At 44.5% G+C, this 21,809-nt stretch overlaps 1 protein-coding gene across 1 annotated transcript in view; it reads right to left on the bottom strand.

Moving 5' to 3' along the window:
- Positions 1 to 2,583: 2,583 nt before the first annotated feature.
- The window catches only part of ILDR1 (immunoglobulin like domain containing receptor 1), a 32,576-nt gene continuing 13,350 nt past the window's right edge, over positions 2,584 to 21,809 (bottom strand). The window contains exons 2-8 of the mRNA XM_017508165.2: positions 20,801 to 20,971; positions 19,267 to 19,416; positions 15,784 to 15,903; positions 15,352 to 15,498; positions 7,885 to 8,016; positions 6,884 to 7,695; positions 2,584 to 2,807 (exon numbers count right to left, since the gene is read on the bottom strand). Coding sequence (XP_017363654.1) covers positions 2,766 to 2,807; positions 6,884 to 7,695; positions 7,885 to 8,016; positions 15,352 to 15,498; positions 15,784 to 15,903; positions 19,267 to 19,416; positions 20,801 to 20,971 — 1,574 coding nt within the window. The 3' untranslated portion in view covers positions 2,584 to 2,765. The remainder of the gene's footprint in view (positions 2,808 to 6,883; positions 7,696 to 7,884; positions 8,017 to 15,351; positions 15,499 to 15,783; positions 15,904 to 19,266; positions 19,417 to 20,800; positions 20,972 to 21,809) is intronic.

Here is a 21,809-nt window from a genome sequence, read left to right on the forward strand (position 1 = left end):
TTTTTTTCATTTGTTTCAAGAGAATTTATAATTGATTGTTGTAGCATTTTTATGATGTCTGCTTTAAAAATCTTAACAGATAATTCCAATATCTGATTTATCTCAGTGCTAGAATCCACTGATTTCCTTTTTCATTCAAGTTGTGATTTTACTGGTTCTTGATTTGTACTCTGAACATTTTACCTATTATGTAAGGAGACTTATTTCTATTGAAATATTTTGTTTTACAAGGAGTCAATCTGTTAGGTTTAGCATACAGTTTTAGCCTATTTTTGTGGGCTGTAATTCTAACTGTAGCTTAATTTTCAGAGCCCTTGTAGTGTTATTTTGGTTGCTTGGTTTATCTAAGGCTCCCACTGCTCTCTGATAGTGCTGCCTGAAAGGGCAGGAGGAATTTTCTGGCTGGGTTGCCAGATATCTCTTGGTGAGGGCAGGCTATGATGAATCCTGCTGGTGCCTCTAGCTGCCCAGATTTCTCTGGGCCTGGGAGGAGAGCCTTGCTTCCACAAAGAGGCTTCTGTGATCAGGTGGCTGGCTTCAGGAATGTTGGCTGTAACAGGTCCCTTTTCCTGGTTCTACCAGCCAATCCTATTATCTCTGGGCAGGAAAGGAGAGTCTCAGGCCTGTGCAAAAAGGATTCCCCACCTGGACCACCTATTTTTCCTGGGTTTCTCTTACTGGCTCCTCCTGTCCACCTCAGTATCTCTCCTTGGAAAGGAGGAGTTTCTGACCCAGCAGGGAAGAAGGGTGCTTCCCCTGGTTACTTATTTTTTGTAGGACTCCCAATCAGTCCCCCTTGCCTGAGGTTGCCAGAGGGACTCCAATAGGTTCAGGGGGAAGAATGAGCTTCTGGGCTATCTTCTGTTTCTAGATGGAAAGTCAGGAAACACCTGATAGTTAGGGGGATATAAGGTGCCCTGCCTCTGTGCTGCTCTTCTGGTCCTGAATTTTCAAACCAGCTCAACTTCTTCATAACCTTCAGAACTCTCCTTTTGTTTTTTCTTGTACCATTTCTAAGATGTATTAAGTTGTGCTTAGCAGGGCATAGCAGGGGAAACGGGGTAATGCCATCTTGTCCAGGCCAGAAGTCTCTCACCTACTGAATGTTGTGTTTACATTATCTATTTAAATACAGGTATGTTTTTGCTAATTTAGATCCAATTACATATGAATACTCAAAAATCCCAGAGAAGACTACCTAATGCAGAAATGTAACCTATTTTTTCCATGTAATTAATGAGATTGGGGGAAAATTGATGTGTCAATAAATAGGATCTAAAGTGAGCACATAAGGATACTGCTGAGGATCATACACACACACTCTTCTCCACTCAGGACATCTCCTTCCAATATGCTCAGGGTGGATCTCTATATGAAGCACAGACGGATTCACGGAAGCCTCCAAAGGGGCTGAGAAAAATGGGAGGAGGTGGTAGAGCCTATTAAAGGGACAATACAGTTTTTTCTTCCTGGGGCTGACTGGCAAGACCTGCCTGGATGCTTCTGCTTGGGAAACCTCAACTCGGAAAGGCTGAGTAGTATCAGGAGAATGGTAGCTCCAGAACTCCCTAGGTTGACTGGGCTCTTCTCTGAGCTATAGTGGTGAATGTGGCTTAATCCAATCAAATGCACCAAACTAGAAAAGCAGATATTTATTTGGAGCAGCATCCTCAGCTTGGTATGTTTTCTTTCTTTCTTATTTATATACTATGTTGTTCCCAAGAAGGATTTAAAGTGACTTCAATGATTATACAATATATATGAAAATATAAATTAGATACATGGGTAAAAAAGAACAAGAGGAAAATAAGGCACAGGAATAAGGCTGGTGCAAAACTGCTTCTCTGTGATTTTTCTACAGTTATAATAAAGAGTCCATGAGTGGCACATGGCTGGGGTATTTCCTGTGTCATCTCTGACTAGAACCTCAGGACGGGGCATGGAGATGGCAGGATAAACTCCTAACAAGAAAGGACCCTCAAGACATGCCATAGAGGAAGACACATTCTGATGGGAATTTCTCTGTAATACTCCATAGATTTCCTCTTCCTGAAACATGTTTGTTTTCTTCTCAAAGATTTCCAGGTTCTCACTTTGAGAATGTCCTTTGTTTTGGGCAGTGTAATCTACTGAAAGACTCAGGCTACTGAGTTCCTGAGAGATCACATTCCAGTTAGGGTCCGTTACAAGTCAGAGACTATATAAATACACAAGAGAGCAAGAACCAAGGCTAAAACTACAGTTGGTAATTCCTCAAACTCTTACTTTTTTGTTTTTTGGCTTTGGGTTTTTTTTTTGTTTTTTTTTTAAGAGATGAGGACTTGCTCTATGGCCCAGCTTGGAGTACAGAGATGTGATCATGGGATCCTGGCTCATGGCAGCCTTGAACTCCTGGGCTCAAGGGATCCTCCTGCCTCAGCCTCTCAAGTAGCTGGGACTACAAGTGCATGCCACTGCACCCAACTAATTTTTTTTTTTTATTTTTTGCAGAGATGGGGTCTCACTATGTTGTCCAGGTTGGTCTTGAACTCCTAGCCTCAAGCAATCCTCTCACCTTAGCCTCTCAAAGTACTGGGATTACAGGTGTGAGCCACTACACCCAAGTTCAAACTCTTGTATTTAAAATTCTTCTTTTTGATTCTCAGAATCTAAGCCAAAATTGTTAGATTCAGACTTGCAGGTCCCAAGTCAGCTGGAAATCTAGGTGATGATGATGACACATAGGAGCCAAGAAGTAGCCACAGAAGTTATACTGTGCTTGGTGACTAAATGACCACACTCCTTCCACTATGAGAGCTGTCTTTCTCCTGGGGAATAGAAGAACATACACAAAAAAACACCCAGTCAGTGTAATCTGTCTTTGCATTTAACACATAAGTTACGCTTGATTCACAAATGCTAAGTGAGTAGTGGCTGTCAGGACAGCAGATCCGAACCTAAAAAATATTTCTTGACTCTTCATGAAACCAATCTCTCTCTCCAGGCTTAGGTTTTTCTTGCTTTCCTCTCTGGAGACTCCCTCAAATACTTGTAATTTCTGAAAATTTCTTCCAGTCTAATTCACTCTGCCTCTGGCTCTGTTTTCTGATATCTTCAAGTCTCCCTTAGACTGAAAAAGGGATACTTTGTTTCATTCCTCAGTCTGTCTCTCTCCCATTCATCCATAAAGACATTGCTCAATTCTCTTTTTCCTTTTTATAATCTCCTGAATCATTCCTTCCTAGCCCTTTTCTAAAAAGTTTGGCTTTAAGCCTCAGTATTTCTCTGAAGTAATTTTTTAAAGATCACTAATTACTTCTTCCTAACCAAACTCAGTGGCTTTTTTTTCAGAAGTTATTCCACTCCACTTGGTCTTTGGGCTTTTTCCACTTCCTCGATGAGGGTTAGAAACTGTGGTTTACATTTCTCATGTTTCTGTAACTACGGTAGGGGATCATTTTATTTAGGTCTTGAATATTTACAGTTGTGGTCCATGAATATAACCATCCTCATCTTATTTGAAACAGGAAGACAAGGTATCTGTCCTAAAATATACTGCCCAAAAGGGATCACATATATATATTTTCATGTTGCTATAAAAAAAAGTTTTCGATTTATGAGGAAAGTGAGTTTTAGGGGTCATGATTTCTAATCAAAACACTGCATGACAAATGTTCTCTGACATAAACGAAAACAATGAAATGCGGTAAAAAGAACTTGTCCAGGGTTTGCTAAAAGAAAACCTAGACGTGATCAAGGAGTAGACATTTTGTTGAAAGTAGAAGACTAAGAATGCCGGCATAAAACTTTAAAAAATTAAACCAAAAAGTCAAGAAAAAAGCTGGGATTCTCTATAGAAAGTTTGAATTCAGCTTGGAGAAGAAGGAATGCCGTGCTTTTCTCTTACATTAGAACAGGTGTATACAGGCCAAGTTTGGAACAAGCAAGAAATGCCTTGAGATACCTTAGGGCAAGTTTAGAAACAAAGATAATTGATTGGAAGGAGTCCAGGAGCAGGGACCACTCAGTCTGTAATCACTGAAGGTAAAAGCTTGAAGTTTTTGCTCCTTATATTTCTGAGGTTATAGCTTCAGTGGAGTGAATTGAGAAGATCTTGGCTGGAATCTTGGTTCTGAAGTTGGGTGGAAGATCCTCAATATAACTTAATTTTCTCATGGGTACTGTGTAACATATAGTTCCTACCTATTTCAGGTTCCCATGAAATCATCTGCATGGAAGCCCTTGTTTGTCAGGATCTATTTGTTAAACATTACTCTTGAGAGAGAAGATTCCATGTGAACAACAAAAAAATTGTTTCATTTATGTTTGTCTAAATACCAAATAAAGGATTTTAAATAAGCATTTTATAAAAAGTTATGGTAAAGCTGTAACTTCTGAAAGCCTGCTTTAGGAAAATAGTGAGATATCTTATCAACTCAAGCAGTAAACAGGAACTTCCAGTGCTGCATGATGGAAGGTCACCATCTAGAGGCCCAATTGTATTATGATGTTTCACTACAAGCTCCAGTGACTCCAGAGGCTAGGAAGGCAGTCTGTGTAAGAAGCAGCAGGCAGCCCCAAGGAGAGGAGGGAAGAGCAAGACTTTGGCCCTGGAGACTTTGCCTCAGTAAAGGCATTCAAAATTCAAGTTACAAACAAAACAAACTAAACACCGTGCCCTTCAAACTGAGAAACCTGCCAAGTCAAGCTTTGGTCCTGGGCCTCTTCTCACTGTCAGAATATGAATGGAAAGTTGAATGTGGTAAGTAAAGTGATAATTCCTTGGGGGATAAGCTCAAAGAGACTCCAAACAATGGAGGCTTTTACAATTTCTTGTGCAAAATCCTTGTTTCTTGGGAGTAACTTTACAATTGAAAATTTGGCGTGGTTGAGGTGGGTGTTAAAGGAAGCTGTGATATTTTCAGAAAATGAGGAAGAAATAAAGTCACCAGAAGATATCATTGACTCTGAATGATAATCTCTCTTTCTCTCCTTTTTTTTTCATTTTCTGAGTCAGGGTCACATTCTGTTGCTCAGGCAGGAGTGCAGTGGTGCAATCATGGCTCACTGAGCCCAGAACCTGGGCTCAAGTGATCCTCCTATCCTCCTGAGTAGCTGAGACTATAGGTACATGCCAGTGCACTTGACTATACTTCTCTCTAAGGAGGCAGCATGAGTTATTGAAAGGGCACAAGCTTCAGAATCAAAGCATGATTCAAACTTGAGCTTTGGGCTGTGTGGCTTTTGGCATGCTACTCAACCTCTCTGACCCTCCCACAGTTGTGAGGATTATGTGAAATAAAGCTTGGAAAGGCCTTATCCAGTGTCTGGAATGCAACTGGAGTTCCTCACCCTTCTCTTACTTACAAGAAGCCACATAATTTAGCTTAAAGAAAATAATTTAACTTAGAAGAAAATAGCATGTAGATTTGGGGCCCAAACCTGGACCTTAATTTTAGTTGTTATTATAATGAAGAGACCTGGTTTAGTCACTATATGAGTAAAGGAACTGTGATTTTCCCAGCTTTGACTGTGTTTTCTTTCAGGATGTAATTTTCTTACTGGTAACATGGAAGAAACAGTTGTATCATCTAGGATAATAGTTCAAAACACACAGGGTTGCTGTGAGGATTAAGTAAGATGCTGTATAAGATCAGTACCACTTAGTAAGGGGTAGCTATTTTCACTATTGTTGATCCTCGTTACTCAAGGGACATCTGTGAGAAGATGGCATAATTGCCATTGATTATTACAGAAATGCCTGCTGGTCTTTGCTACCTTCCTCACAAATCACTCTCTCACCAAGGTTCTTCTCTAGAAAGAGCAGCCCTGTGGCTCTCCTAAGAGGCCTGCTCTTTTGTACATACCATGTATGTGATTGATTTTTTTAAAAAACTCACAGCAGAACATGTACTTCCAAATGAGGGCTGTAACCTTCACAGCCTGTGAGAGACTACAGTTCTTCTTTGATAATATCTCTGTGCTTCGGGAACTTCTTTCAGAGCTACTGCATATAACTTTGACTATCTCAACAGAGGCAAAAGAGAAAAGGATTTTGGTGAAAGAGAGAAAAGATCTTCATGGGTAGCCTGTAGGTTGCTCTGAGGTAGTTTATTGACGTTTTTGAGCAATGGCAGCAAATCTTTGCAAAGTGGTAACATTAAGGAATGCTGCCATTTGGATGTATTAATTATAAAATAATTTTTAAACTCACTTCTTTAAAAAAATGCAAAAGATCTGCATTCAGAGGCCCCAAAGGCCTACATCCTTCTGTGTTCCCCTTTTAACTATGTCTGGCACCCTTTGGCATCTTGCCTATTCACAGAATCCTAATGTTTTGGCCCATATAAGGAATATCAGGTTTTAAAAATCAGTTTAATGGTCCTTTCCAGGGGATGTCTCAGAGGGTCCCAACCTCACATATACCAGGGCCTTGCATGCTGACTTGACAAGTGTCTTCTGTTAGGCCTAGTGTTCTAATTTGGGGTATGGAAATGGGATGCTAAGTAAAGAAAGCAAAACAGCTGTGAAAGGAGGTGAGGCTTTAGCCACAAACGCCTGCGTTCAAGTCCTAGCTCATGGCTCGCAAGGTGCTTAATCATGCTGAGCCTCATTTCCTCCTGTGACCCTGCTTGGCCTGCCCTACAGGACTGTGATGACAACCGAAGCTGAAGATGAGAAGGCCCTTCACAGGCAGCGAACTCTCCCCTGCACTCCGCACTCACTTGATTTCTTTAGCTCTAACAAGAGGTAACCCACCCAGCCCACAGTGTAATTTGGGCAAAACAGGGAGGAGGCTACCTCTGAGGCAGCATGAGAGGCAGCCTGTGTTGGCTGTGGCCACGCCTGGCTGGAGGCGCCTCTCTGCCCATGCCCGACCCTCAGCAGGATGCCCCAGGCTCACCGAGCGCCTCTCCACACTCCCTTTTTTCCTGTCATTCTTGCCTGGAGTGACATCCAGTGAGCGGTAGCTAGGCGGCTTCTCCTCCTGCCAGTGTGGGGAGTGTGAGTGGCGGCGGTGGGCCCCCCAGCCCTGGGGTTGCCTCTCCTTCTCCTCTTCAGAGCTCCAGGAACTGAGGCCGGAGGGCAAGGGAGGGGAATAGCTGCGGTGCCTGTGATGTCTCCCGTGCCTCTGAGTGCTCTCCCGGGGGCTGAGCCTGCGGGGCCTCTCCTGACAGCGGCTCCTGAACGAAGGGTGGCTTGGCTGCCAGTGTGCCTCGCTGGACGAGGGGACATCACTTAGGCTGTCCCTGTCTGACCAGTGTATGGGTGACTCATTCAGTCTAGAGCTATGGCGCCTTCCACTCCATGACGGGTCCAGCTCCCTTCTTTCCAATGCCCAAGATTTTGGCCCCTGATTCCGGAGCTCCTGGTGGAAATGATGCTGCCTTCTCCCCTCCCTCAGATCCCAGGGCCTGGTGGGAATTGGGGTGAGCCACTGCTGGTGCAGGGAGTCACTGGTCCTCCTTGAAGATGACAGGTCTCTGATCAATGGGGGCAGGTGGATGATTCTGCGTTCCACGACCTCGGAGCCCAGGGAGGACAGCATGCTGCAGGGATGGCCAAATCTGGCTTTGAGGTCAGGGGGCAGAGGCTGGGCCAGGTTGAGGTTCCGCAGTTCATTCTCCAAATACTCCAGGACACCATTGGTGATGGGAGGGTGATTGGTGGTCTGGGTCATTGGCATCTGAGGGAGGCTGGACTGCACGGACAAATCTGAATGGAAACAAGGATAGGACATATAGAATAAATCAGGACATCAAAATGTGACATTGTTTAGCGTGACTCCCTCCCATCCTCCATCAAGAAGATGCCTGCCATATTGGTCACAGAGGCCTTGATGTAGCCCATGCTTCTGCCCTTGCCCTCTGCCCTCCCCTACCCCAAATCTCTGGAGAAGTTTACCTCGCTGCAGCAGCGGGTGCATTGGATAAGATGAAACCTGGGAGCTCCTGTCCGCCCCCCAGTACAGGGGTTTTTCCATCATCTGAGGACCTAGGGCCTGGGCCTGCTTCACGTAGCGGTGGCGGGCCAGGACTGCAGGGGAAGAAGGAGAAATGCAGACCCTCAGCCAGGGCAAGCTCCACATCTCCTACTTCACTTCTCTCCTCCTAGGGGCCTTGCAAGAAGCCAGCTTCTCTCCTCACCTATCTTGTCCATTTTCACCTATCTTGCATGGGAGTAAGGCAAAGGAGGTAGTAAATTAAATGCCCCCCCCCCACCCTGGCGAAGACCTGGAGTTAAATTCTCTTCAAGACTGCAACTTCTGTACCCGAGGAGAGCATATTCTTAAAACTTGACTTCCTAGCCTCAAAATCATTTCATCACCCTGCCCACTCCTAAGGTCACGCAAAATGCATAGGTAGATGCATGGATACTAGCATACAATGAATTATTGGGCCATAGGCCAACAAAACTAAAAGTCAAAGGTCAGAAACAGAAGATGTAGATGCAAAGGGCTTAGAGGAGGCTGTGAGTCAGGGGCTGGTGGTGTCTGTTCAGAATGAAAGAAAAAGGCTAAGACATGATGCCGAAGATAATGGGCAGAATTACTTGGCAATTGCATGGAAGAGTGTTTCTTGCTGGCATGCCAACCCTGGTGGGATAGAATCTGTGGGAAGAAGGCAAGGGCATACAAAAAGCTCAAGTAAATTCCAGTGGGTCCTTTCTACTCTTCTCCCCGCCTTATTAAGTATTGAGATTGTCCCTAAGCAGGGGGAATTTCTAAGGGGTGGGGTAGAGGCAGGGAAGGGGAAAGAGAAATATCATCTCCTTTTATGGCAAGAAAATCATGTAAAAAAGTGGTAAAAGGGATCCATAGGCACGTCCCTCCAACCCCCTAGGTGGAGCTGGTCTGAGGCATTCAATCCACAGTGAATACAAATTAAAAACAAAAGCATTTTGTTGTTTTTGTTCATGCTTTTCTGTTTTGGGGTAGTTGTGGCTGAGTGCCTCATGTTTCCTAAGGGCTCTGCCTATCCATGCATGTTGGACACGTAGCTGTACGTTAAGTGCAGGAAGTGCCAGCCTCAGGCTATGAATGAGGATAGGCCCCAGCTGGGCATTCTCAGTTCCTCCTTGCTTCCCTGGGCCCTGTGGCTACCCCTAAAACAGCAGGGCCCAGGCCCAGTAGAAGGGGCAGAAAGCTGGCATCCTGAATGCAGCCACATAGTGCGTAGGATTTGCCAAGGCCAGCAGCAAAGCGGCCATCCAGTGGGCTGCCCAGTGATTCCAGTATAAAACTTCCAGCACAACAGGAAGTGGTTGTAACAAGAGTCCTCAGAAGTGTTGGGAGCTCCAGCCCTCAGGGTTAGTCACAGCCTTGCCTGGAGGAAATCCGATGCAAACTTGCAGCAACTTCCCTAGCAGCCACGCCTTCATGCCAACTGATAGCCTCCAGCCTCCTTGAAGACAGGTCCCGCAGGCTCAGAGCAGCCCCCTCCCTCTGCAGAGATGCCTCTCCCTAGCTCCCTCTACTGGCCACCACCAACACACACACTAGAATGCCCAGCCTTATACATATAATTTACTTCGCATAAGCTAACTAGCTCTCTGAAAAATCTCTTCATGTGGGAATCCGATGAGGAAGTTGGGCTCAGAGAGATTACCTTCCCAGCATAAAGTTCCACAGCTAGCGACTGACAGAGCCAGGGTGTGAACCTGTAAGACACTCAAACCCTCTGCTCTTTAAGGATGTGCCACACAACCAAGTCCTCAGACTCCTTTATTTGCTGTGATGAAGCAAAAAACCTTCCTTGCAAGCACCTCTTATTTATCTCTCTCTAACTCAGCTCCAGACCTTTCAAAGTCCTCTCCAGACTAGTCTCTCCTTCCACGACCTGGGGACATCTGATTCCAAGGAGAACAACCCTACTCACTGTTCTCCTTTAATGTAATTCTCGCTTCTTCCAGATGGTTCTGTTCCCATTTAGCCACTCCTGCTTCCTTCAATCAAGGAGAAAGGCAGAGTTGTGCTTCCTCTTTGCTTCTCAAATGATTTTTTTCATTAATGGGACTCTCTCCACAATTAACTCCCTAACAACCCTTCCAGATCCTCCATGAGTGTTTCTGACATTTCCCTGAGTTGTTTTCACCCAGTCCAGAGATTAACTCACCTGCTCCCTTAGCTGCCACAATCTTTTTTCCAGGGTCTCACCGTTCATTGTTGCATAACACTAATGAAACAGGGATGGAAGACACAGCCTTTGAGCTCTTCTCTTGCCTGCCTTCACCCACATCCCTGAAAACAGCCGCATGGAATGTCTAGACTATCGGGGATATCTGTTGCTCACCTAACAGGGAATCAGACAGGCAGTAAAAGAAACCTGGACAAGGCAACAAAGCTGCAAAAGACTTCCAATAAGTTATCTCTTAGCCTCCGTGGAGTAAAATCTGCCTTAGTCACTCTAAATGAGCTTGTTAAAATACAGCTTTCTGAGTCTCACTCCCAGGGACTCTCCTTCCGTTGGTCTAATGCAAGGCATGAAAATTTGTATTTTCAACAAGCTCCCTGTTTTAATAATGTAGCAGTCAACTTGGAATTGACTGCTGAGGATTCTCAATAACACTTTGGTCACCATTCCTTACGGTCCCCTCTCTACTCTTACAGAGCCCATTCTTGCCCTTCTTTTAACCTATGGTCACTCAGTCTATTTGCTTTCTCCAAAACTACCAGTCCTTCCTGACTTGACTGACAAGTCATTTCTGGGACATCCTCAGCTGCTTCCTAGAATGCCATGCCCCTTTGAACTCTTGTCATTTTAGCTTTAGGAAACTACCAGCAGATGCTTCTTGGTCCCAATTAGGCAACTGACCTCAAATAGCCCTCCTCCCAATAGGGCTTTCCTTGTTGATCTCTCAAACATGCATTGCCTCCTCTACAGCAGTAGGTTAAACATTCCCCACCTCTTAGGTCTTCCCCTGGCTGTGAACTTTCTGCTGATAACATCATCTCTGTTGACGAAGAGGAACCAGCCCTGAACATGGAGCCAAGAAACCTAGGTTTAGTCCAGGGCCCACTGCTAATATGCCATAACAAAGCAATTGTGGAAAAATCTCTCTCGACCTCGCTCCCTCAGCTGTGAGGGGGAAGAGAATGGGGAAGAAGAGATCAGAGATTCTCAGTGTGGCTTGTGGCCTACTGCAGGGCATTCCTGGAGGTTTTCCAGTAAGGAGGGCCAGTAACTGCTCTAGGGATGAAAGCTGTTTCTCCAGTTCTCATGGAAAAAATTTAAAAAGCTGTTTACCACTATTAGGTGAACTATCTAAAATTTGGTCTTATTTTTCTTTTTCTCCTCTCTAATCCTTTTTAAACTCTCACTAGAAAGGGGAGCAGGTTGGGGAGGTGAGATGTGATCAAAGAAATTCAAGAATCACTGGCATGTTTCTTGAAGCTTCCTTTTGCATCTAAAATTTTGATTTGCTGAAATCAAGTCAGGAAGATGTGAGCTCCCTCAGCTTCCTCCTTTAGGTCTTAATCATCTTCCACATTGTAATGACTTCCTTTCTGCCTTCAGAGGCCAGGCTGCTTCCCTTTCCTTTCTGCTCCCTTTCAAAGGCCAGTTCTTTCCCTGTAGGCCTGAGGCCACTCCTACCAGCTTCATCACTCATCAGTGACCACCTCCCTTCTTTTTGTTTTTTTGAGACAGAGTCTTGCTCCATTGCCCAGGCTGGAGTGCAGTGGCATGATCTTGGCTCACTGCAACCTCTTCCTCCAGGGTTCAAGCAATTCTCATGTCTCAGCCTCCCAAGTGGCTGGGACTACAGGCGCCTGCCACCATGCCTGGCTAATTTTTGTATTTTTAGTAGAGATGGGGGTTTCACCTCATTGGTCAGGCTGGTCTTGAACTCCTCCACATGCCTGAATGTCCCAAAGTGCTGGGATTACAGGTGTAAGTCACCGCACCTGGCCCACCTCACTTCTTAATGCTTCGCTTTACTCACTTGCTATTAACCTTGGTTCTTTGCTTATAAATATGCTTAGGATTACCTTATTCTACAGGCACCAACAATAACCCCTTACTCCCTCAACCAAAGAGCTTTATTTAATAACTCATGCCTTTCCATGTTAATTCTTCTTGTCAACAGACTTCTCAGGACAGTCTGACCTAGTGACTCACTTTGAAAGTGACCTCATCGGCTTAAGTTCAGGGATCTTTGTGGTCTACGTTTCTTGATTTTACTATTTAAAAAAAAATGAACATAATTACTCAGGAGAAACAACCCTCCCCCAGAACCTCCATTTATTATCTTACTAATAAGGGATGCACTTGACATTTGTGTTAGTTCTGTCCCCAGTCTTGCCTGCTTTTAGTGCCCCATGGACCTAGGGAGTTTAAGCAAGCATCTTGGGTGGGTTTTTCTTATCTCATCCTGCATATTATGACTCCAGGGACAGTGACTTCTCCATGGCCTCCCTCCCTAAGATCCCTGAAAGGTAGGGGGCCCCACAGTGCAATGTTGCATCCTCCGCTACTTTTACCCTCCTGTGGTGTCTTAGCCAGTCCCATAGTGATCCACCTACAGAGGCTATGACAGTCTCTGTTGTAGGAATGTAGACTCTCACAAGACAGATGAACATGGATTCATCACCGCACAGCCACTGCTGCTTCCTAATTGTGGGGCTTTTCTGACCTTCGGTCCGCTGTCGTTAAACAGGGATGACATCTGCCCTCCAGGGTGGCTGTGAGGATTCAGTGAGGAAATGTATGCAAGGGGCCTACACATCAGACATCCAATAAAAGTTAGTTCTCTTTTCCTGTAAGACAGCAACCTCAGAGCACAGGCCTGAAACCAGACTCAAACACACTGTAGACCAGGTTTTGTTTCTATCTTAACAGGTCATTCATTAGTTTTCCCTTAAAAAATTTCCTTTCAAATGGATCAAACTGATAAGAGTGGTTATCTCTGGGTACTCAGATGAGTCATTACAGTTTGCTGAATTTCTCAAATTTCTACGAGATAGTACTTTATTTAGATCATCAGGAAAAGGAAATGTTATTGAAAACAAAAGCCAAAAATAATTAAAAACCTTCCATTTAAAGCAGTTGGTGCTATTCCATGTATTTGACTAAAAATATATCTTTATAGAATAATTTTGTATTCTCGTACCTTTACCATGTATTCTGTAGTCAACATTTTTTAGGACATAATTTAGTTACAGTTCTGTTTTAAAGGATAGGATGTTAGTCCAGGGGAAGATCACATTGAAAGCAAGATCATCTGCTCCCTCTTCCCTTGCCCTAATTCATGGGTTCTCAAAGTGTGGCCCCCCTACCAGCAGCATCATATCACCTGAGAACTTTTGAGATAAGAAATCAAAATAAAGTTCTAAGCTCTCAAATGACTAACAGACCCTCTCTTGGCCAAGGGGACCCCAGAGAAACCTTGCAAGCTAAGTTCATGGCCATGATGAGATGGGAGGTCAGACACGCCTTATTATACCCCTCCCCCACTGACCAGCCCTTTCAAAAGACTCCATGTGATAATATCAATTATTAGATTACATTCCCAGGTACAGAACAAAGACAAGATGAGGTCTAATTCTTCTTTTCCCCTTTTCTAATGTTCACCTTATCTTTTGTAAAATATAGATTTGCTGGGTGCCGAAGTTTCACAAGTATATAACCATTTGTTTCATTGCTGCCCCTGACTTCTTAAGGAAAATGTATAAATACTGAACCTCCTGGGAACCTCTTTGAAAAAAAACAGCCACAGATGCATCTGTGACCTGTGTTTTTTCCCTGGGTATGCCCTTAAGCTAAACCTCAGTGATCTGAGTCTTATGCCTCAGTCACTCATTTTGATTGCTAGAGAAATAAAAAAATCTCAGGTCCTACCCCGGACCAATTGAGTCAGAAAACCTGGAGGTGGCAGCCATAAATTAAGGAGGAAAAAAAACAAAACCAGAAATCATCCCCACCTCCTGACCTCTAGGGAGGGCAGAGTGGCTGAAGGTTGACTTGATTACCGATAGCCAATGACTCAATTAATCATGCCTATGTAATGAAGCCTCCATAAAAACTCAAAAGAACTGGGTTCAAGGAGCTTCCTGGTTGCTGAAGACAGAGGTACTGGGAGGGTGGCACACCTGGAGAGGACATGGAAGCCACCCCCCCCGCTGCCCCGACCACATACCTCGCTCTATACAGCTCATCTGGCTGTTCACTTGTATTCCTTTAAATATCCTTTGTAATAAGTGGGTAAACATAAGAAAACTTTTTCCTTGAATTCTGTGAGCTGCTGTAGCAAATTAATTGAACTGGAGGAGACAATCGTGGTAACTTGCGATCTATAGCCAGTTGCTCAGAAGCACAGGTGGCAACCTACTAGTTGCAATTGCAATTGGCATATGAAGTAGGGAGCAGTCCTGTAGGGGACTGAGCCTTCAACCTGTGGGATCTGGTGCTATTTCAGGTAAATAGCATCAGAATTGAGTTAAATTATAGGACATTCAGTTGGTGTCTGCTAAATAATTCTTTTTTGTGTTGGGAAAACACACACAATTGGTGTCAGAAGTATTGAGTGGCATGTAAGAATAGGAAAAAATAGTGTTGTTTTCCTTTACAAGTGGCCTTCTCTCTCTCTCTCTCTCTTTTTAAATTGCATTTTAGGTTTTGGCATACATGTGAAGAACATGCAAGACTGTTGCATAGGTACACACATGGCAGTGTGATTTGCTGCCTTCCTCCCCTTTACCTATACCTGGCATTTCTCCCCATGCTATCGCTCCCCAACTTCCCACTCTCTGCTGTCCCTCCCCTATTTCCCCCCAACAGACCCCAGTGTGTAGTACTCCCCTCCCTGTGTCCATGTGTTCTCATTGTTCAACACCTGCCTATGAGTGAGAACGTGCGGTGTTTGATTTTCTGCTCTTGTGTCAGTTTGCTGAGAATGATGGTTTCCAGGTTCACCCATGTCCCTACAAAGGACACGAACTCATCGTTTTTGATGGCTGCATAATATTCCATGGTGTATATGTGAGTGGCCTTCTCTCTTATTGCTTCCTTTAAACCACTCCCTCCAGCCCACCTTATGTCCAAATGAGGTCAGTGCTAGAAACGAAGATCGAAGCACAGATACATCAGGACTGCTGAAGAAATGCCATTAGTAGGCAGAGCTATTTGAGAGAGAGGCTGTAGGCAGCCTGCGAAGTGAACAGGCAAATGTTCTCCTTTCAGCCACCTTCCATGTGGCTCTTCGGCATCCCCAAGCACAACTTTCTGGGCTGAGGCTAATGTCCTCTGGCCCTGTGATGGGAGAAGGCAATGGAGGAGAACCTGGAAGCAACTTTGACCTGGGCACTTGAAGCTGATCTGCTTGGGGTCCTGGGCCCTAGTCCACTCCATGCACTGCTTGTCTGTCCCCTCTCACCTTCCTCAGGACAGCAGCAGCGGGCGGGACAGCAGGGGCAGCGGATGTAGCAGCAGCAATACTGAGGACAGCACTGGCACCAGCACACTCCGATCAGCAGCAGGAGGAGGAGGGCTCCCAGGATGATGAAGATTACTGTCAGCCAGTCTGCAGGGGAGACACCAAGCAGGGGTTGAACTAAATATTCAGGGGGAATACTTCCAGTTCTGATATTCCAGAGGTCTCATAAATATAGTTCTTGAACTACAGGTTAAAGTTGAGCAATATACTGGCAAAAAATTAAAAGTTTAGCTTTGATAAGGGAGCATCAGAGGTTGATAATCCAATGACAAGAACTTAGGCTTGCTTATTTCTGTTTTGTTTTGTTTTTTCCTTAAGTAAAAGTGTTACAGCAGTGAGGTTAACTAAATAGACAGCTCCAGTGGCACTTACGCAGGACGATGAGCTTCACCTCCTTATCAGGGTCTCCTGATGTGTCCCCTGGAGCCTCAATGGTACAGTAATACACTCCATGGTCCCACCACATCACTTCATTAATCACAAGATCTGCTCCTACACAGTAAGGAGGAAGAAAGTGCCAGTGTCAGAGGAGAGGGCACTGGTTTCTAACCTGTGACAGCCTCAAGACCTGGGCAGCATGGCAAGACCTTGTCTCTACAAAAAATTTTTTTTAAAATTAGCCAGGCATGGTGGCCATGTGCTGATAGTCTCAGCTTCTCTGGAGACTGAGGTGGGAGGATCACCCAGTGTCTTGAGCCTAGCCACTAAAGTCAAGGCTGCAGTGAGCTATGAATGTGCTAATGCACTCCAGCCTGGGCAACACAGTGAGATCCCATCTCAAAAAAAAGTTAAAATCAAAATATTGTTTAAGTCACTAGTATATGGGGCTTTTACTTACTCATAATCAAACCTAATTCTGACTGGTACAGTGGGTTTGATCATTTAGCTGCATTGCAGATGAGTAAAATCAAGACTCAAAGGCAGTGGCCTAATAACATACAGACAATGCTCATCAGAGGTAGGTTCAGGCTCACATCTCTCTGCCTCAAAATTGATACTGTTAACCACCAAGCTTTCCTGTCTTCTCTAAATTGGGTGAAAAAACTCCACATTCTGGGTCCCTCATCAGCCTAAAATGAGCAGATATCGCTTGATCCTAAAGGACAGGTATGAGATAAACTTGAATAAAGATAAAATGCCAATATTTTAAGAGTAAATGTAACTCAAGGAAAGTTTCAGTTCTTGTGGGCCCTCAATGTTGTGTACCTCCATTAGGATAGATGAATCGTTTACATATAATTGCTTTTCATTCATTTTCTTTTTAAATTTTAAGGTCAGAGGTATACGTGCCAGTTTGTTACATAGGTAAATGTGTGCCATAGTGGTTTGCTGCACAGATCATCTCATCACGTAGGTATTTAGAGCTGTTCTTCCTGATGCTCTCCCTCCTATCCCCAACGCACCCTCCAACAGGCCCCAGTGTGTGTTGTTCCCCTCATGTGTCCATGCGTCCTCATCATCCAGCTTCCACTTATAAGATCATCAGGGTGGAAAAACAATCTACCAGATGGGAGAAACATTTTGTAATTTATCCATCTGACAAATGTCTAATATCCAGCATCTACAAGTAACTTAAAACAAAAGGTTAATATTTATGTTCAAGTTTAGTAAAGTCAGCAAACATTCACTAAAGCCCTTTCGTGGGTCCAGCACTATGTTAGGCAATGAGGAGATATAAAGAGAAACAAGACCCTTTTCTGTTCTGAAAGGGTTTAAAATCCAGTCAAAGGCAGCCTCCATGTAAAGTGCAGCAGCAGTTCCAGCTCTCCGACCCACAGTAAGCACCAGGAAACCTTAGCGTTACAGACTTATTTCTGCTAAGTTGGTGGTAATATCTCTAATTCTTTATTATCTGTTTGTCAAGAAATATTTATTGAGGAAATGAAACAAAAATGCAAGGTCACGCACCACTGGACCTAACTTTGACTTCTGTTTCCTTCTCTTTCTACGTCAATCCCTATAATTTTTTCCTACCCACTATTTTCCAAACCTGCTACCTTTCCCAGAAATAAGCTTACCCCAGACTTGGAAAAATGGTGAAAGTGCTTTTAAAAAATTCCCCCCTCAGAGCATGATGTATATTGTAAGTCTGGTCTAATTTTTATTGGAGAAATAAAGAGTATTTTAGGAGTGTCAGAGCAAGAAGGGTATTCAGATATTTTAAAGGATCTAAGAACTGATTTGTCAGGGTCATCTCAAATGATGCAAACATAGGCATACAAGTGTCAGAAACAAGGGCTCCAGGAAGTCCCAACAAGCCTGGAGACAGAAATAAAAACAGAGGGAAATACTTATGTTTTTCTGTGGGAGTAAGAAAGAAGTAGGGTTTGAGCCAAAGGTGGCTGGGAGTGGAAACAGTGGAAAGTATATACCTTCATGTTTTTAGAAAACAAAAATAATAATAAGGGCAGGGGCTAGCATGTAGGTGGACTTCCATCCTTCAGAAACCGTACAGGTAATTTTGCTAATTAAAGAGGCTTGAAACTGTGAAGTCAGATAAGAATAAATTCTGCTGGCTTTGGAAAAGGTAGAACCACCTTTGATCTTTGAAGATGCCCCTGGAGACTAGAAAAGAAGGACAGATGTACCCTTAGGCTGAGGGCTGGCTTGAGGAAACCAGAGTCCAAATGTAAAAAGAAAAAAAAAAATCAGACAGGTATTATAGACAAAGTTGAAAGCACTTACTACACGGGTTCCCTTTAAATGAGCTATCTTTAAACAGTCAGAATATTCACTGATTCCTTGATATTGTAAACAGTCAGAATATTCACTGATTCCTTGATATTGTAGCTATGGGCACCATGAGTGGGTCTTCTTCCCCTTTTCTCCTTTTTACTAACAAATATTTATTTAACACAGCACATAAAGCCCATTGAAATAGGCTCTGAATTCTGTGTTGACAATCTATGGCAGCAACTGTGGGTTACACGATAGAAATATGGGGAGCTAAGCCATTTATCCAAAAGTATACTGAGTGATAACTAATGCTCACTGTCTACTTTCTGTTTGCTAAATGCTTTATACGTATCACCTTTGTCCCCAGAAATCTCCATGAGCTAGGTACTATGGCAAGTCCCATTTTATAGAAATGGAGGCTGAAAAAATTGTAGAGGTTTGCCCAAGTTCATATACCCTGAAAATGCAGAATTGGAATGCACAACCGCACCTGACTCCAGAGTCAGGGCTCTCACCACTATTCACTGCAATGGGCACAAAGAATAGACAGGCTTTAGACATAGCTCTCACATATTGTGCTACATATTCACTTTGTAGTAGGGAGGAGGATACCATGATGCTCATAGTTCAGATGTGGAAACAGAAGCCAAAGAAAATAACTGATCACTGGTCACTGAGCTAGTGAGAGGAAGCACTAGGACTCTCACTTGGGGCTTTTTAGTCCAAGCCCAGTGTTCTTTCCTCTATCAGTGGAGGACAGTAGTCTCAAGGTGGTCATCTGCTCAGAAGACCCTATTTTTTCCATATGAACAATGGGAATAGCTGGAGGGAAACTCAGGGATCTGGGGTTTCAGTAGGCCCTGAGAGCAATTTGCAGAAGGACTCAAAGAAACCTGATCCACACCTTAGCCCTGAATCTCAGGAAAGCAAAGGAAACCACTCACCCCTAGACCTTTAGCCAAAGCTATAGATAGCAACAGATCAACCTCTGGTCCAGGGAAGTAACTTCAGCTGGTGCAGCACATTCTATGAAGCTGGCCCTTTCCTCAATGACAGTAACCAAGTAAACCAACAGGCAGCAGAAAGAAATGGGAAATCCCATGCTGACTCAGCCTGCCAGGCGTGGTGTCTGCACCTCCCCCCTACCCCCAGTTCCCCTGCTGCCTCCCCTACACTCACGGTTCTGGATGGTGATCTTGCGCTGCCGGTAATCTACCCCCAGCACGGGCTCATTCTGCCCCCGCCGCTGTGCCACGATGCGAACTTCCCGCTGGTTGTCGTTGCAGTCATTGGATGGGTCCTGGCCCAGGGATAAAGCTGCCTGGTATGCTGAGGAGAGAGGGCACACTACAGTCACACAGCAATAGGGGATTCCCACAAAGAAAGATGCCCTTTCTGCTCCGGGTGTGAGACACAGTGAAATGTCTCAATTTTTCCCAAGACTATGCATCCCCCGGGACTCTTGTTAATCATGAAAATTCTGATTCTGGAGGTTTAGAGTAGGATCTGAGATTCTCATTTCTAATATGCTCCCTGGTGTGCCAGGTACCACACTTTGAGCAACCAGACTCCTTACCCCCTAAACAGGCCATCATTTGCCAGCTGTAACCCCATCTCCTGCTCCAACTTCCTTTTTCTCATTTTCAAAGTCACCCAAGCCTCTCTCTGCTCCAATGGGATTCATCCACCTGCCCTTAAAATATAAGGTCTGAGAGCCGTTAAATCTGGCAAATGCCTGCTTCCCTAGCCTCTCCTCCCTGGCCACTTAACCCAGCCATTTTAAGAGTAAACCCCAGGAAACATGCCTCAATTTAGAAAGGAGTCCTTTGGGGACAATGTCAGGCTCATTGGGTGGCTCAGACAGCTCTTGAGATTCTACTCAAATCATATTGTGAGACATTAGCTCAAGGGCTCAAAAAGGTAAAGACCGATGCCCCACCCCGCTCCCTTGGCTTCTTCTCAGGAAGCTTACTTCTTCCTACAAACAGGGTGTCTGCTTCTATTATCAAAATGTCCAAAAGGTTAATTGTCTTGGTGCTGACAGTGGGGTGGTTCTGGGTTCCTTTGTTCTTTGAGAGAGGGCAGAAATGGACAACTGGGAAAGAGCTCTGATCCAGACAGCACAACCCACATGCCTGGAGCAGTTGTCACTGAAAGGCAGGACCGGCCAACTCTAAGCAGGCGTTGTGCAGCATTAAGAGACTTCCCACAGTGAAGGGCACTAGGGGGCTTCGTCAGCAGAGGAATGACCATCTCCCTGAAGGCAGACTGAAGAAGGGAATGTAGCAAGGAGCAAGAGGCTTCACAAATGACCATTAGTCATTTGTGCTGAGTGTAGAATCTTCTTGCCTGCATTCTAAGTTGGAGGGGGTGACGGGAGGCGGGTCTGCATCATCAACTCAGTACACTGGCATGGAACCAGGAACGGACTGGGAGGCAGGACTTTCGCCTAATGTCTGAGTTACCTTAAATATTTTTAGAACAAAGCAGGACAAAAACTTTAAAATAAACTAGCATGTAACCTTGAATACATTATCTCACCTACCTGGGCTCGGTTTGTTTGTCTATAAAACAGAGGAACTGCGTTAGGTGACCTTTGTGGCTTCTCCTCACTACAAAGATTTGTGATCCTAAATAATCCCTAAACTCTAACCGCAGTGGGTCACAGAGGTGTCTGGGACCCACAGAAGGCCAAGGGGGTGAGGATACTCACACGCTGAGTAGTAGTCAAAGATAGGGTCCTTGCAGAAGGACTTGAAGCGCCATGTCACCACCACATCCTGGAGCTGGGCAGAGGTGGTGTAGTCACATTTGAGGACGACAGAGGCAAACAGGGTAACATAGCGTTCTGTGTGCTGGACCGTCACAAGCAAGGACAGACACCCTAAAGCCAAGAGCAGGAGACAATGCTGAAGGTGACCTATGTCAGTTCATGGGTAAGAAAAGCAATAAACAAATTATCAAAATAATAAAGTGGTAAGTTTTTTGATATGGCAAATAAATACAAGGAGAAGTAAGAACACAGTGTCAATACCTGGCTTGCCCTCCTGCCTGACCCTGGCTGGGAGCTCACAAGCAAAGTCTGGTTTCTTACTCCCTGGGAAGGCTATGGGTGGGGTGGGGTAGAGAATGTGCTCAGCAGCCTCAGGGGAATATAGGAAGAACGGAGTGAGGAAAACTCCCAGGAACTCACAGTGCATTAACAGTGATGACACATCCCACTATTTCAATACAATTCGATAAAATAATTGTATTGAAATAGGGCCACATTTGTACTCAAGTAACACGCTCATATATATTTTTTTCTTCACTTAATGTCTCTTCTTAAAATGGTTTCCCATTTCCTAAGGATAAATTTCAAGCTCCATGACCAGGCCTGCGAAGCCCATTAGGTCTGCCTGCTGCCCATCTCATCTGCCCCATGTCCCTTCACGCCCCATCTCCCACCTGAGGCGTCAGCCATTCTGAACTTGCTTCAATCCTTCCCATGCTAAGACCATTCTCTTCTCTAGGTGTGGCTCTCTCAGTCTGGAGCACTCTTCCATATTACCTGTCACTGCTCCATTCTCTTCCCTGGGCTAATTATGATTCACTGCAACCTCTACCTCCTGGGTTCATGCGATTCTCCTGCCTCAGCCTCCTGAATGGCTAGGATCACAGGCACCTACCACCACGCCCAGCTAACTTTTGTATTTTTAGTAGAGATGGGGTTTCACCATGTT

Source organism: Cebus imitator, unplaced genomic scaffold (assembly GCF_001604975.1).
Source record: "Cebus imitator isolate Cc_AM_T3 unplaced genomic scaffold, Cebus_imitator-1.0 Scaffold387, whole genome shotgun sequence".
Taxonomy (NCBI): Eukaryota; Metazoa; Chordata; class Mammalia; order Primates; family Cebidae; genus Cebus; species Cebus imitator.